Genomic DNA, 14,180 nt, shown 5'->3' with positions numbered 1-14,180 from the left:
AAAATATGAGATAGATACATAAACATTTGTGGACAACATTAACAGCACAATGTTTAAGTCATTAAAATATATTAATTGAGACTACGTATAAAATGCATTAGTCTATATATTACAAGGCAATTGCCCCCAAAACTATGTCTATTTACACACAACCTTTTCACAAAAAGTTAACAGAGTTTCTGCCCACACTAAAATGTGAATCCAGCAAAGGATTGTTTATTCAAAGTAAACAATACTAATTGGGAATGGTATGTTTTGTGAGTAAATGAAAAAAAAAAAAAAAAAAAAAAAAAAATATATATATATATATATATATATATATATATATATATATATATATATATATATATATTGTCTAAAGTATTGCATAGATTTTAGGGGCAGAAAGAAGGGAAATAGTAGAAAACCTGTTTAATTTCGACACAACAAAAGATATTTTTACGGATAACACTGTCTTTTTAGATGAATCTCCTGATATGGTTCACTGGATTGTCATGTTTATTGTTTTTGATAAAAGGTTAGATGCTGAATACAATATTTCACAGAAGTAAATAAATAAACAGCGAATTTGAAGTCCAAATATAAAATATAAAAATCCTATTGAATGAATGGAACTACACAAACTTTTGCCTATTTATTATAAATATATTATCACAATGATGTATTAAAGGAATGGTTCTTTGTTTTTAATCACCTTTATGTCATTTCAAACCCTTATGACCTCATTCTCCACAGTAGATTTTTTAAAGAATATTCATGCGACTCTTTTCTGTACAATGGCAGTTTATGGCAATAAGCTTCAGAGAGGACAAAAAACACAATTCAAGCACCCTACAATTATTAATATGACTCATGCGGTATATTTAAAGTCTTCTGAAGCAATTCAGTCTTAAATGCTGAAGGAAGAGTGCAATTTGAAAGCTGCAGTGGAGGGGAAGATTTTCAGGAAATAACAGCTTAAATTTTGGTATTAGACTTGGAATACAGTGCATGAGTCATATGGACAACTTTTATGGAATATTATGGGATATTTTTGTTCTTTTTGGAGCTTTACATACGTGGTCATTATGAACTTCCATTTGAAGATTCTTCAAAAATTCTCCTTTACTGTTCCACTGAAACACAACAGCATATGGGTTTAGAATGACATGATTAAAACAATAACTGTGTGGCCTTTCCAATTTAACAAAAAATTTGAAAGAACAACATGGCAGCACTCTAAATGTGCTTTTCCTGAAATCAGCTCTAATATAGAGCACTCTTCCCAGTAAAGTGCAGCGGAGCTCCGCAATAAGGCCGTCAAAGACGATAAACTGATTAGTTTTGAATGCTAAGGTAGGTTTAGTCACTCAATAATGCAACAAAAGTAAGTCCATATTTACATGACATAATCTGTGCCAATGATTATATGATTATATGACATATCGTTTAAAAAAGTGCTTTAGTGTTACAGTGAATATCAGATTGTTCTAAAATTGTACAAAAGGAGAGATCCATATTAAATAAAAGTTATTTTTGCTAAATAAATACGGAATGATAAAAAACATGCATGCACACTTCTATGCTTCAAGCAAGTAAACAAGGTGTCGATTGATAGTTTTTTAATTAAACTATAAAACAAATCGTTCCGACTCTAAATTTTGATTGGTTCTAAGCCACACTGTATTAATGCACCAAGTTGCTACCTTGCTTGGCACGCAAACAGCCTACAGTTAGGCTGAACTACTGTGTTAATTCTGATAATTATTAATATTAAATGCATTTATTGACTTATTAAACTATTTTTATTAATAGATTAATGATTGAATATTGGTGTCTTTAATCATAAAACTATTTTTTGAAAGCAATAAATCACTCAAGTCTGTGCATTACAATGATTTTACCACGGGGAAAGGGTGTCCTTAAACATAACGCAAAACCTCTTAAAGCTTGCTGCTTTAATAAAACCCTCCTCTTTTGAATCTAAAAAGATTCTTCTAGATCTTTTCCTAAACAGTATTCCCATGATGGTCACTAAAACAGACAGTCATGAAAACAAACACTGCTGGTGCGGTTGCTATAAAAAGCATCATTTGGACATCAGATCTTCCTCGAAGCTTCATGTTGATGTGTATTTGCTCTGACACCTGAAACCACAATGATGGGAATGCTGAGTCCCTGCCTCTCAGCCACATCTTATCTGCATGAACATCCTCTTCTTTACTGCATGTTCACAACCACCCAAACTCTCCAGTCTGCCCACAGCTGGACGGGAAATGTCAGGTCTGCTGTACCAGTCTGCGATAGTGTGGCATGACTTTGCTCTCCGGTAGGTAAAGTGCCATCTCGAGTGCTACCAGGACAGTGAACTCAACAGCAATCAACTCCCGCCGACTGATCCGGAACCTCTCCTCTAATTTCTGGAGGGAGAGCGTATGAGAGAGAGAGAGAGAGAGAGGAAGATAAATAGAAAGAAAGAAGCCAAAGAGAGAGGGTGTGACAAAGACAGGCATGACAAGGGAGCAAGAATACAATATTCTAAGAACTACAACCCCAATTCCGAAAAAGTTGGGACAGTATGAAAGATGCTAATAAAGACAAAAAGGAGTGATTTTTAAATTATATTCACCCTTTGCTATATTGAAAGCACTACAACTAAACATTATATGATGTTTTTTTAATTTCATTGTTTTTTTTAATGTACAGTAATTTCAAATCAGATTGCAACATGCTCCAAAAAAGTTGAGACAGTCACCATTTCTTCTAATAACACGTTTTAAGCATTTAGGCACTGAAGACACAAGTTTGTTAAGTTTAAAAAGTGGAATTTCCCCCCATTCATCCATCATGCAGGTCTTCGGCTGCACAATTATACGGGGTCTTCATTGCCACATTGTGTGCTTCTTAATGCACCACACATTCTCAATTGGAGATGGTCAGGACTGCAGGCAGACCCATCTAGCACCCACACTCTTTGCTTATTCGGCCAGTATGTGGTTTGAAGTTGTCCTGCTGAAAATTCCGGGACGTCCCTGGAAAAGACTGTGCTGGATGGCAGTATATGCTGCTCCAAAATGTTTACATATCTGTCTGCATTAATGGTGTTCTCACAGATTTGCGAGTTACCCATGCTATGGGCACTGACACACCTCTGGCCCATACAGACACTGGCTTTTGGACCTGATGCTGATAACAGCTTGGATGGTCCTTTTCCTCTTTGGCCCGGAAAACACAACGGCTGTGGTTTTCAAAAACTATTTGAAATGTGGACTCATCGGACCAAAAAACACGGTTCCACTGTTCTACTTTCCATCTAAGATGAGACTGAGTCCAGAGAAGTCGGCAACACTTCTGGACAGTGTTGATGTATGGCTTCTGCTTTGCATAGTAAAGTATTAACTTGCATCTGTGGATGCAGCGGCGAGTGGTGTTGACTAACAAAGGTTTACTAACATTAGCCCAAGCCCATGTTCATGATATCCATTACAGATGAATGATGTTTTTTAAGACAGTGATGTCTGAGGGATCAGAGATCACACACATTCAGAAGTGGTTTTCGTCTTGCCCTTTACGCACCAAGATTTGACCAGATTCCTTGAATCTTTTAACTATATTGTGCACTGTAGAGGGTGAAATGCCCCAAATCCTTCCAATTTGTCTTTGGGGAACATTGTTCTCAAAGTGCTGGATTATTTGCTGAAGCATCTGTTGGCAAATTAACAAATCTCGAATGATCCTTGCTCTTGAAGGACTAGGCTGTTTTTAGAGGCTCCCATATAATATGACATGATTGCCTCACCTGTTTAACATCTCCTGTTTCACATTGCCTTGTTATTTCAACTCATCAAATTGTTATTAGTCTTAAATTGGCCATGTCTCAACTTTTTTGGAGCATGTTGCAATCATCTGATTTGAAATTATTATACATAAAAAAAAAACAATGAAATTCACAAGGTAAAACATAAAATAACATTTAGTTGTAGTGATTTCAATATAGCAAAGGGTGAATATAATTTACAAATCACTCTTTTTTTTTTTTTTTTTTTTTTGTGCATTTTTCATCCTGTCCCAACTTTTTCGGAATTGGGGTTGTATAAAGGTTTCATCGAAACTATTATTTATTTTTAGTGGTTGACCGACATGGGTTTTTCAATGGCTGACACCGATGATAATATTTAGAAAGCAAGATGATTGATGGACAGTATGATAAAATTGAATAATTATAAAATTCACTAATAATATTTGAAAATGTAGACTTTGGAACTGATACAAGGGAGAAAAAACATAATACCAATACCGGCCGGTAAATTGCCTGGCCAATATATTGGTCTATATGCACAATTTGAAGACTTGTATGAGTACTGACAAGTGTAGGGTAATACTTTACAAGTAACATTACTTTTACTTTTTTAAGGAATGTGAAATAAATGTCAAAGCATCTAATGAAATTATTTATCATGACAATTATTTATTCTTTATTTATTTTGGGATTTTTCCCCTTTATCACCCAATTTCGAATGCTCAGTTCCCAATGCACGTTTAAGTCCTTGTGGTCGCGTAGTGATTCGCCTCAATCTGAGTGGCGGAGGATGAATCCCAGCTGCCTCTGCGTCAAGCCACGCATCTTATCATGTGGCTTGTTGAGTGTGTTGCCACAGAGACATAGCGTGTGTGGAGGCTTCACGCCATCCACCGTGGCATCCATGCTCAACTCACCATGCGCCCCACCAAGAACGAAGGAGGTTACCTCATGTGACTCTACCCTCCCTAGCAACCAGGCCAATTTGGTTGCTTAGGAGACCTGGCTGGAGTCACTCAGCACGCCCTGGGATTTGAACTAGTGAACTAGCGAACTCCAGGGGTGGTAGCCAGCCTCTCAATCCATAACAAGTTAACTTTATTTAATGCAGTTTGAACTAACATGAAGTAATAATTAACAATAATATATTTATGAATCAACATTATGTTTATGTAAAAAAAAAATATGTTTAATTGCTAGTTCATGATACCTAATGCATTAACTGATGTTAATGAATGCAAACTTATTGTAAAGTGTATTCATTCTGTTTACCTCTCCCTTATGCGTAACAGCATTACATATGCATACTGCTGTCTACACTGCAACTGGCACCACGTCTATACATATTTTGGGGATAAATGCTTCTCTACAGCAAAATATACAACTTTGCATTTGAAAAACATCAGGAAGCCAAGCACAGAGCTACCAAAGAGAAAAAAGAGTGAAGAGAGTGAACTTCTGACGGCCAGCTGACAGCAAAAAATAAAAATAAAATAATGCAAAAAGCATAACTTTCCAAAATAAGTAATGATGTAATGAAATTTGTTATGTATAGCTCAATAATATAACATGCTAATTTTAAAAGTAATGTTCTCCAACACTAGTGTTGACTGTACAATTGCAGTGTGTTTGACAGAACCCAACTCACGTCAATCAGCTGTTTGACCTCTTGTTTCTTCAGGTCACTGCTGATCTTGGCGGCGAGCAGGAGGCATGCAGTCGTCACCAGCTTCCTGTTCTGCTTGTTCAAACGCCCCTGGAGGACCAGCTTCTCAAAGTAAACAAATGCCATCGCTATGGTGACTGGTTGCAAACCGGACTCCTCTCCCACTGAGCGGATTTCTCTTTTCAAACTGATCAAGAATGGCCATGATAAAAAGAGAGGAATAGATTAAAAGAAATAAGACTAAAGAATAATAGCTTCAGACTCATTTTTGTGCATAAATTCATTGCTAAAAGATACAGTGGAACATGTGCGCCCTCTCAGGTATAGAACTATGAACACATTTTCAGGTTCACGAATTCACTGGTTCATTTAGTCCTGAAGCGCATTAAGGATTTGGCTTGCTGCCATAATGGAGGGGCTCAAGCACAGGACTAGGCTAGAGCTCTAAGATCCCCCCGGACAATTTTGAATAATAATTGGTATAGGCGTTATAAAGAATAAAGGCAGAGATGGGGAGGTGAGGGATGACAGAAGCATTGTCACAGGCGTGAGGGAAGCAGCCGCTTATATATCCTTGGGATATGTTTGGCAGGCCTGTATGAACAAGCTCCTCCCAAACCTATATTTGGAAATGTAAGCACAGCGTAGTTCTAGCGGGAAGACTAGCAGCTGTACATCATCGCACCATTAGCTAGGTAACTCCTAGCCAATCACATGTAAGCCAATGCCTTATAAGTCTGCTCACAATCTATCACTGTTAGTTTCAGTGTGCTAACATGGCAACCTCCACCACCCCATCACCAACAGTTGAGTCCCGTCCTGCATGGGGGTAGGCTCCTCGCCCCTGCCTCCTATCTCTGGCAGGATATGACGGTTCCAAGTACAACTTCTTCGGACCGACAGATGGGGCTTACGCCAAAGAGAGACATTACATTTCTGTTTTATATTCATCAAATAAATGTCATCTTAAATTTCACTCAAGTCCGCGAGTCTTCCTGATAGAACTTAATTTAGTGGCATCAAATCTTTGAAAGATATTCAGAGTTTTGTTTGAGGTGCCTAGTAGCAAGTAAACTAGATATCAATGAGCAGAACTGTATATTAAATGTTTTCATGTTATGTCTGAGAAATAATGTGTACTTATTACTTTTGGTTGGACACAATTCTGATTAAACATTTCAGATCGTTTCTCCTGTTTGTTTCCACAGCAGTCTATTATTATGGTATCTACCATTTTAGACCAACCTGCCCATGAATGGCAAATAAAAGCAAAACAAACTGTGATTAGTCACTTGTCATGTCAGTCAGACAGACCTTTACAGTTTAGGTGGGCTGTTTTTAGCCAGAATAGTCTGCAAATTGGACCAGACTGTATGCCGATAGTCACAAATCTGGCTACGCAGGACAACAGTCTTATTTACGAACTAAATTTGTGCATAGTTATTCCATTTATTTCTTTGGTGTTTGTGCGTACCTTCTGATTTTGCTCAATGTGAGCTTGATGTGGGGGAATTTTTCCTTAAAAGTCTCATTCATGTCCTTCTTTAGATCTGATGGCTTGACATACTCTATTACTGTTGTCTGTGGAGGAATGACAGAGAGAGAGAGAGAGAGAGAGAGAGAGAGAGAAACACCAAGAATATACATTAGTAAGATTTAAGCAATATAACACATTTCAAAGTATTGCACAGGGTGCATGTGTGTTATTATAAGCAGTATTATCCAGTGGTCAGTAATGACGTAAGCTGGATAAATTATGTTTATCTGTGTCTGTAGGTCAGACCACCCTGCTTTCAGCTCAACAGAGGCTTAATCACAAAGATGAGCCATTCCTCAGTTATTTGTCCCTTCATATTTGTTTGCTGGGTGAATTAATGTTAAAAAGTATGCATTAGGCCAAATATGACTCCCTTGAACATAAAACACACACATATCTGTGAAAAACTAAACTCCTGAGTATCTAGTATCTCTGATGAATCCATGTATACTTGATTCTACCAGTCACTTTGTCATAATATGTGTGAAGTGAATATGTGGATTTTAAAAGTAAAGTCTCTATTGTTTTCTTTCTCACCATGTATGAGGCAAAGATGAGAACTCTTTTGTGTTTTCCACATGGCCACTGGGGGTCACTGAGCAGGTTAGGGTCATAGTCAATGTCTTCTATGCCTGAAAAATAGGACAAATACATAAATATAAACACATACAAGGACATGGCTGTGCAATCAGCCAATCAAGGCACATACTGTGTATACAACTGAACATGGTGTGTATTTGTGTTTGACATGAGAACTGTTGTGCATTATTGACTTAGCAAGCTCTATTAAAGAGAATTCAGCCACACACTGGAACAACAGTACTTAGTTGTACTTACAATAACAAACTTTTTCAGTACACACATACGGTTGATACATGTGTTGCTAATGTAGGGTTGCTAAATATGCTATATATAAATAAGGGTACAGAGAGCTGAATGAGATGTTAATGACTCACACACTCACTTAGGAATAGCAGCATTAGTAATTATGACACACACACACACATCTGCGCCTGAGATGATGTAATAATCACCAGGCCAGCCAAGTTGATTGAAATGTCCCCACCCACTCTGTGAATAATACAGCAGTACAACCTTTATTAAGCTCCTATCAGTTATTACACACTACATTGTGTGTGCGTATGTTGCAGACATGTTCTAATGTAGACGGATAAAAGTTTTGTACGTTTAAACCTGGCATAGAGAGAGAGAGGTTACTGTTTGAATTGAAAGCAATAAGGCCTGAAATGATCTACTTCTCAGTGTTGGGCACTAACTTACTAAAAGTAGCAATGCTACTAACTTAACTACATATTTCAGTAGTGAGACAGTAGCTCAGCTATTTTCACAACAGTGTAGCTTTTCCAGTAATGGGCAACATGTTTCAACCATTAACGCTGTAGCATCACAAAACGCTACATTTGTCACATTGTATTGCAATCGATCACAGCAGTAGAGTCGAGGGAGTAATTAAACACACTCGTCTTAACCGTCCTCTCTTTTTCATATGTAGCGCTGGGAAATCCAAATTGTTTAAGTGAGTCGGTTACTTTGGACAATTTATGAAAATGAACATGTTAAATTAAATGATTTACTTATATTTAGTGTTGGGAACACCGATTCATTTTAGTGACCCGGTTTGTTCAGATAGTTCATGAAATGAAGTAGTTCAAATAATTGATGCACTAATTCACTTGAGCTCCTGCGTAGCCTTAAAAGGACTTTGTCAAAATTCACTATCTTTTTTTTTTAAGTGAAATATTTTGATAATTCTTGCTGTTTATCACTATATTTCAACACAGAAATGTAAAAAAAAAAAAAAAAAAAAGATCTTTCTAGTATATTAGTTAATTTTTCATATATATATATATATATATATATATATATATATATATATATATATATATATATATATATATATTTTATGTTGTCAACCTAATTGTTTAGTGTCACCCAATAACTATCAGATGATATTATTTAATTGTATAAACAATAATAAGTAATATTATCTGATTGTTATATACGTATGTATTTAAAACTATTTTCTTCTTTAAATAGCATCAGTGTAGTTTGCTACTTTTGTTAGTAACTTGTAGTGTAGCTAACTACGTTTGTAAAAGAGTAGCTTGTAGAGGTAGACCGATATATCGGTTTGACCGATTAATCAGTGCCGATAGTTGCTTTTTGAATCTATTGGTTATCAGCAAAAATTGATGCCGATTGTTTTTGTTTTTTTTATTCCTCGTGTTCCTCTGTGGCCAGCGCTGGAGGAATCTACAGAACGGCTTGGTTCTAATGTATCACAGCAGCCTCTAGAAGTGAAATAAAAGCAATCACTGACACCTTGTGGGGATTTGCTGTATCTAATTCTTTCATCATTGATGATATTTATCCATATTTTTACTGCCACTTCAAATAATATTTTGTTATTTTGATTAGATAATAAATTGAAACAAGGGAATGCATAGAAAAATGTGACTATATGGAAATGTGCCCCGTCAGCAAATACATTGCGAATAATAAAATACCTTCACTGAGAATTTTATAAGAAACACTATGATCCTAATAAAGTGCCCGACATGGTCTTCTACTGTTGTAGCCCATCTGCCTCAAGGTTCGACATGCTGTGCATTCTGAGATGCTATTCTGCTCACTACAATTATCGGAGTTACCATAGTCTTTCTGTCAGCTCGAACCAGTTTGGCCATCCTCTGTTGACCTCTCTCATCAACAAGGCATTTCCATCCACAGAAATGCCACTCACTGGATGTTTTTTTGTTTTTGGCACCATTCTGAGTAAACTCTAGAGATTGTTGTGCGCGAAAATCTCAGGAGATCAGCAATTACAGAAATACTCAAACCAGCCCGTTTGGCACCAACAATCAAGCCACGGTCAAAGTCACTCAGATCACATTTTTCCCCATACTGATGGTTGATGTGAACATTAACTGAAGTTCCTGACCAGTATCTGCATGATTTTATGCATTGCAACTCTGCCACATGATTGCCTGAACAGATAATCACATGAATATGTAGGTGTACAGTTCCATATAAAGTGCTCAGTGAGTGTACCTTATTCCTCATTAAACCTTGTCTGTTGTAATATATATATATATATATATATATATACACACACACACACACACACACAAAACCCTTAATCTGGTGAATATATAGGCTATAAAAAAGCTTAAATTGGTAAATACTCAAATATAGAGCATTGTATCAGGGCCAAATCTCCGTCATTTCAAAATAAGAGTCCCAAGTGTGTTTCTGGATTGCTTATAGTTAAAAGTCCCACGTTATGCACCAAATCTTCCTTTTTTCTGCTTATTATTGGGATTTTGGTTGAACAATAAACTGCATCTGGGATTTTATTCATTTTGGACTCTTGTCTGTGACCGCGACCGAGTCGGTCTATCGGCCGATTAATCGGTTATTGGCCTTTCTCAACACTTTAGTTACTGACTGTAGTTTATCGACTTTAAGTTATGAGTAGTGTGTATTTTGAGAAACTACAGTTTCAAAGTAGTTTCCCAAGCACTGCTGCTTCTAATATCGGCCAATTCAGTCCAACTCAAACTCGGGTTGCCCGTGATGCTACTGCACCATATAGCGCAGCACTGCCAACAAAGACTACGGCTCCAACAATTAGCTTAATTTAAGAAAATATACTGTAGATGCCTATGGGAAGTCCTCACAATTATAGCTGTACAAGTCTGTGTGTGAATATGTGTGTATGACATACCCAGATCCAGTCCCACAGTGCTGTTGAGATGAGAAGGTGGGTAACTGTGAGGGATGCTGTTTCTGGAATAGGGCATTGGTAGAGCGAGGTCCACTGAGGGCTTGTGGCGGTCCAGAGCGTTAGTGGGGTACAAGAACTTGGCGTACGACACCGTCTGCACAACAAATAAGATCATAATAACTGTCAGCCTGGTACATCCTGACAGTGTTTTTAACCTCCTACAGTGCATCAAATACAGATACATATATATATATATATATATATATATATATATATATATATATATATATATATATATACAGATATATAAACCTGTCATTGGGTTGATTGTTACTCTGAGCACAATACCCCATGACATTCCACCTTAAAATGGCTGACATGTGTAGGGAGAGAATGACAAGCTCTTACCCTGCCGTAGATGCCCAGCTCTACCCCCTCCAGCCCAGGAGGCATCTCTAGAGTGTTGGATATTCCGCCGGAGGAGTGCCTCCGCCGTTGAGCATCCAAACGAGGGTCACTGAGAGAAAGAGAGGGACGGACGGATGCTTCAACTTGATGCTTCAATTTTGCTATATTCAATGGAATCAGTAATTAAGACTGTACATTATATCAATACCAGACCAGCCAGTCATAACAGAGCTAATTTACATATGCAAATCTCAAAGGTACAGTTAGAACATCACAATTTTGACAGTTTTGTCCTCAAACTAAAGTTAAGTGCAGTATATAAACAGACGCACACACACACCTGACTTCCCCAATACAGACAGCTTTAAACTCAACCAGATATCTAAATCATTTGGTTTTTCTTTCCAGGCAGATGTGAGCTGTGGGTAAGAGCATGCTGTGCACAGTGCTGCTCTTTAAGCACTGACAGATTGAGACAAATCTCTGTCTTTCTTGCTCGGTTGGGAAGGAGGAAGTGGGAGCCGGGTGAACAATCCAACGTAAGTCACTTTTAATCACACTTTTCAACGTTACAAACATGGTCAGCTTTTCAGCCCAATAAATAAAAATATGCTTCTAAGCACAATAACTAAACACACAACAGCATTGCTTTTCAGCCTGCTGACACACACACACATACACAGCTTTGTGCGTCTCTCTCTCCATCTGCTGCTGCCTCCTCTCCTTAAATACTCCCGTCACTCTTAACTGGAACACGAGACAGGTGTGGTGCACAAGTGGAACTCATTCACCACTCATCTCCCCCAGCCTCACTCTGCCCAGGCGCCGCTTGGCCACGCCCCCATCGCCACAGAGATAAGTTTAGAAATTGACCCGAATTATATATATATATATATATATATATATATATATATATATATATATACACACCATTTTCCCCGAATCCAACTCTGCCTGTATATGAATGCCCAGAGAAGATCTTGTCATTTCTTCCATTTAGGGTGTCCTTCACACAGTGTAAATAGCATTTGGATTCTTTCTGTCATTGTGTTTCTGACAGTGGTGCCTTATAGAAAGTACCCCAGTTTTACTGTAGAAGAAAAAACTTTTATAACTAGGGCATGTTGATGGCAACCATGCTCATTATGGTATTTTTTGAAGAGTTCCTTGGTCAACAATTTTAACCAAGTTCTGCTTCATGAACAGCACCAATCCAGTATTAACCAGTATAAACCAGCCTGCACAAGCAAAGACATTCTTGCTGGCCAAAGCTGCTCTTTTTAGCTGGTCTTCATCACACCATATAACCATTTCATTTAAATATGTATATTTTGTGTGTGCGTGTGTGTGTGTGTGTTTGAATACCTGATGTGGAAGCTCTCTCCATATGGCAGCACAGAGAAGGCAGCACACAAAGACCTTTTGGCGCAGATTAACACAATCCTGCATTGATGAACACAGACTGGTTAGCACTGCACACAAATACACACACTACACAGACCATTACTCAATACCTTTACATTCATAGCATTAATGACGCACTTCTAATCTCTCAGATCACCAGCGGGAACAAACACAGCACCTGTGACAGCAGACTGATCAAAAAACATCCTTTAAAACACACTTGTGTCTGATCAACCGTCACACACACTTACACACCTGCACTATTGGCCTCACAGACTACAGTTCTCTGTCATTTTCACGCATACATACATACACACACACATGCACAGGAAGTGGGGTGGTATCTGTGTCAGCTTTGAGTGTTTAAAATGTGTTTAAACCAGTACTGAGCAGGGAAGTCACTAGACTATATATTCACATCGGCTATATCAACAAATATAAATCCAAATACAGAGAGATACAGTTGCAATTTTACTTGTTCTAACTCTAACCATTGTAACTCGTGACCTTTATTACCCACAGAATATCACAGGATATATCAACATACAAATATATTTTTTACACTTACAGTATAGGAAGCTTTGCTGTATGATATGGCACTAAAGGGTTAAGCCCTGTATGTCATTTATGTCCAGCGATGTCCCTGGCATTGAGTGTGTGATGAAAATCACACCGGGTAACAGTTTATTACATACAATAGATGAGGGTACTGAACGCAAGGCTTATATAATGATCTGGTGATCAGCCAGTGAAAAATATCTTACTGGTTTTCATTTTGCCACCCTAATCCTGTCTGTGACCCTGTGAAAGTGAGAAGGTGCATATGTGTGTGTATGGGGAAAATAGAAACCAAAGCCTGGGAAAACGAAGTGGAAAATAAGGACTGGTGTCTCTTTGGGACAGTTTATAAATGGGACTTTAATAAGCATAGCTGTCGTTCATCAGCTGGAAGAAGGCCAGATCTCACGAAAAACAACCACTAAAAAAAGACACTTCCTTAAATGGATAGTTCACCCAAAAATGAAAATTCTCTCATCATTTACTCACCGTACTGCCATACCACATGTGTAAGACTTTCTTTCTTCTGCAGAACACAAACAAAGAACTCTGAAGGTCCAAAAAGCACATAACAGCAGCATACAAGTAATCCATATAACTCCAGTGGTTAAATCCATGTCTTCAGAAGCAATATGATGGCGTGGATGAGAAACAGATCAATATTTTAGTTTGTTTTTTTTTTTTTTTTTTTTTTACTATCTATCTATCTCTACTTTCACTTGTACATTCTTCTTTCTATCTTTTTTGATTTGCATTCTTTGTGCATATCACCACCTACTGTGCTGGGAGGAGAATTTGTAGTAAATAAAAGACTTAAATATTGATCTGTTTCTCACCCACATCTATCAAATCCCTTCTGAAGACATGGATTTAACAACTGGAGTCTTATGGATTACTGTTATGCTGCCTTTATATGCTTTTTGGACCTCCAGATTTCTGGCTACCATTTACTTGCATTGTATGGACCTACAGCGCTGAGATATTCTTCTAAAAATCGTTGTTTGTGTTCAGCAGAAGAAAGTCATAAATATCTGGGATGCGAGGGTGCGTAAATGATGAGAGAATTTCATTTTTGGGTGAA

At 37.6% G+C, this 14,180-nt stretch overlaps 1 protein-coding gene across 1 annotated transcript in view; it reads right to left on the bottom strand.

Annotated features, from left to right (window-relative positions):
• Positions 1 to 332: 332 nt before the first annotated feature.
• cables2b (Cdk5 and Abl enzyme substrate 2b) overlaps positions 333 to 14,180 on the bottom strand; it is a 49,331-nt gene continuing 35,483 nt past the window's right edge. The window contains exons 3-9 of the mRNA XM_051662652.1: positions 12,503 to 12,580; positions 11,138 to 11,246; positions 10,730 to 10,883; positions 7,519 to 7,613; positions 6,919 to 7,025; positions 5,427 to 5,631; positions 333 to 2,399 (exon numbers count right to left, since the gene is read on the bottom strand). Of these exons, the coding sequence (XP_051518612.1) occupies positions 2,259 to 2,399; positions 5,427 to 5,631; positions 6,919 to 7,025; positions 7,519 to 7,613; positions 10,730 to 10,883; positions 11,138 to 11,246; positions 12,503 to 12,580 (889 nt within the window). The 3' untranslated portion in view covers positions 333 to 2,258. The remainder of the gene's footprint in view (positions 2,400 to 5,426; positions 5,632 to 6,918; positions 7,026 to 7,518; positions 7,614 to 10,729; positions 10,884 to 11,137; positions 11,247 to 12,502; positions 12,581 to 14,180) is intronic.

This window comes from Myxocyprinus asiaticus, chromosome 29 (assembly GCF_019703515.2).
Source record: "Myxocyprinus asiaticus isolate MX2 ecotype Aquarium Trade chromosome 29, UBuf_Myxa_2, whole genome shotgun sequence".
NCBI lineage: Eukaryota > Metazoa > Chordata > Actinopteri > Cypriniformes > Catostomidae > Myxocyprinus > Myxocyprinus asiaticus.
The sequence above is the reverse complement of the archived record's forward strand: the minus strand, read 5'-3'. Positions and strand labels throughout refer to the sequence as shown.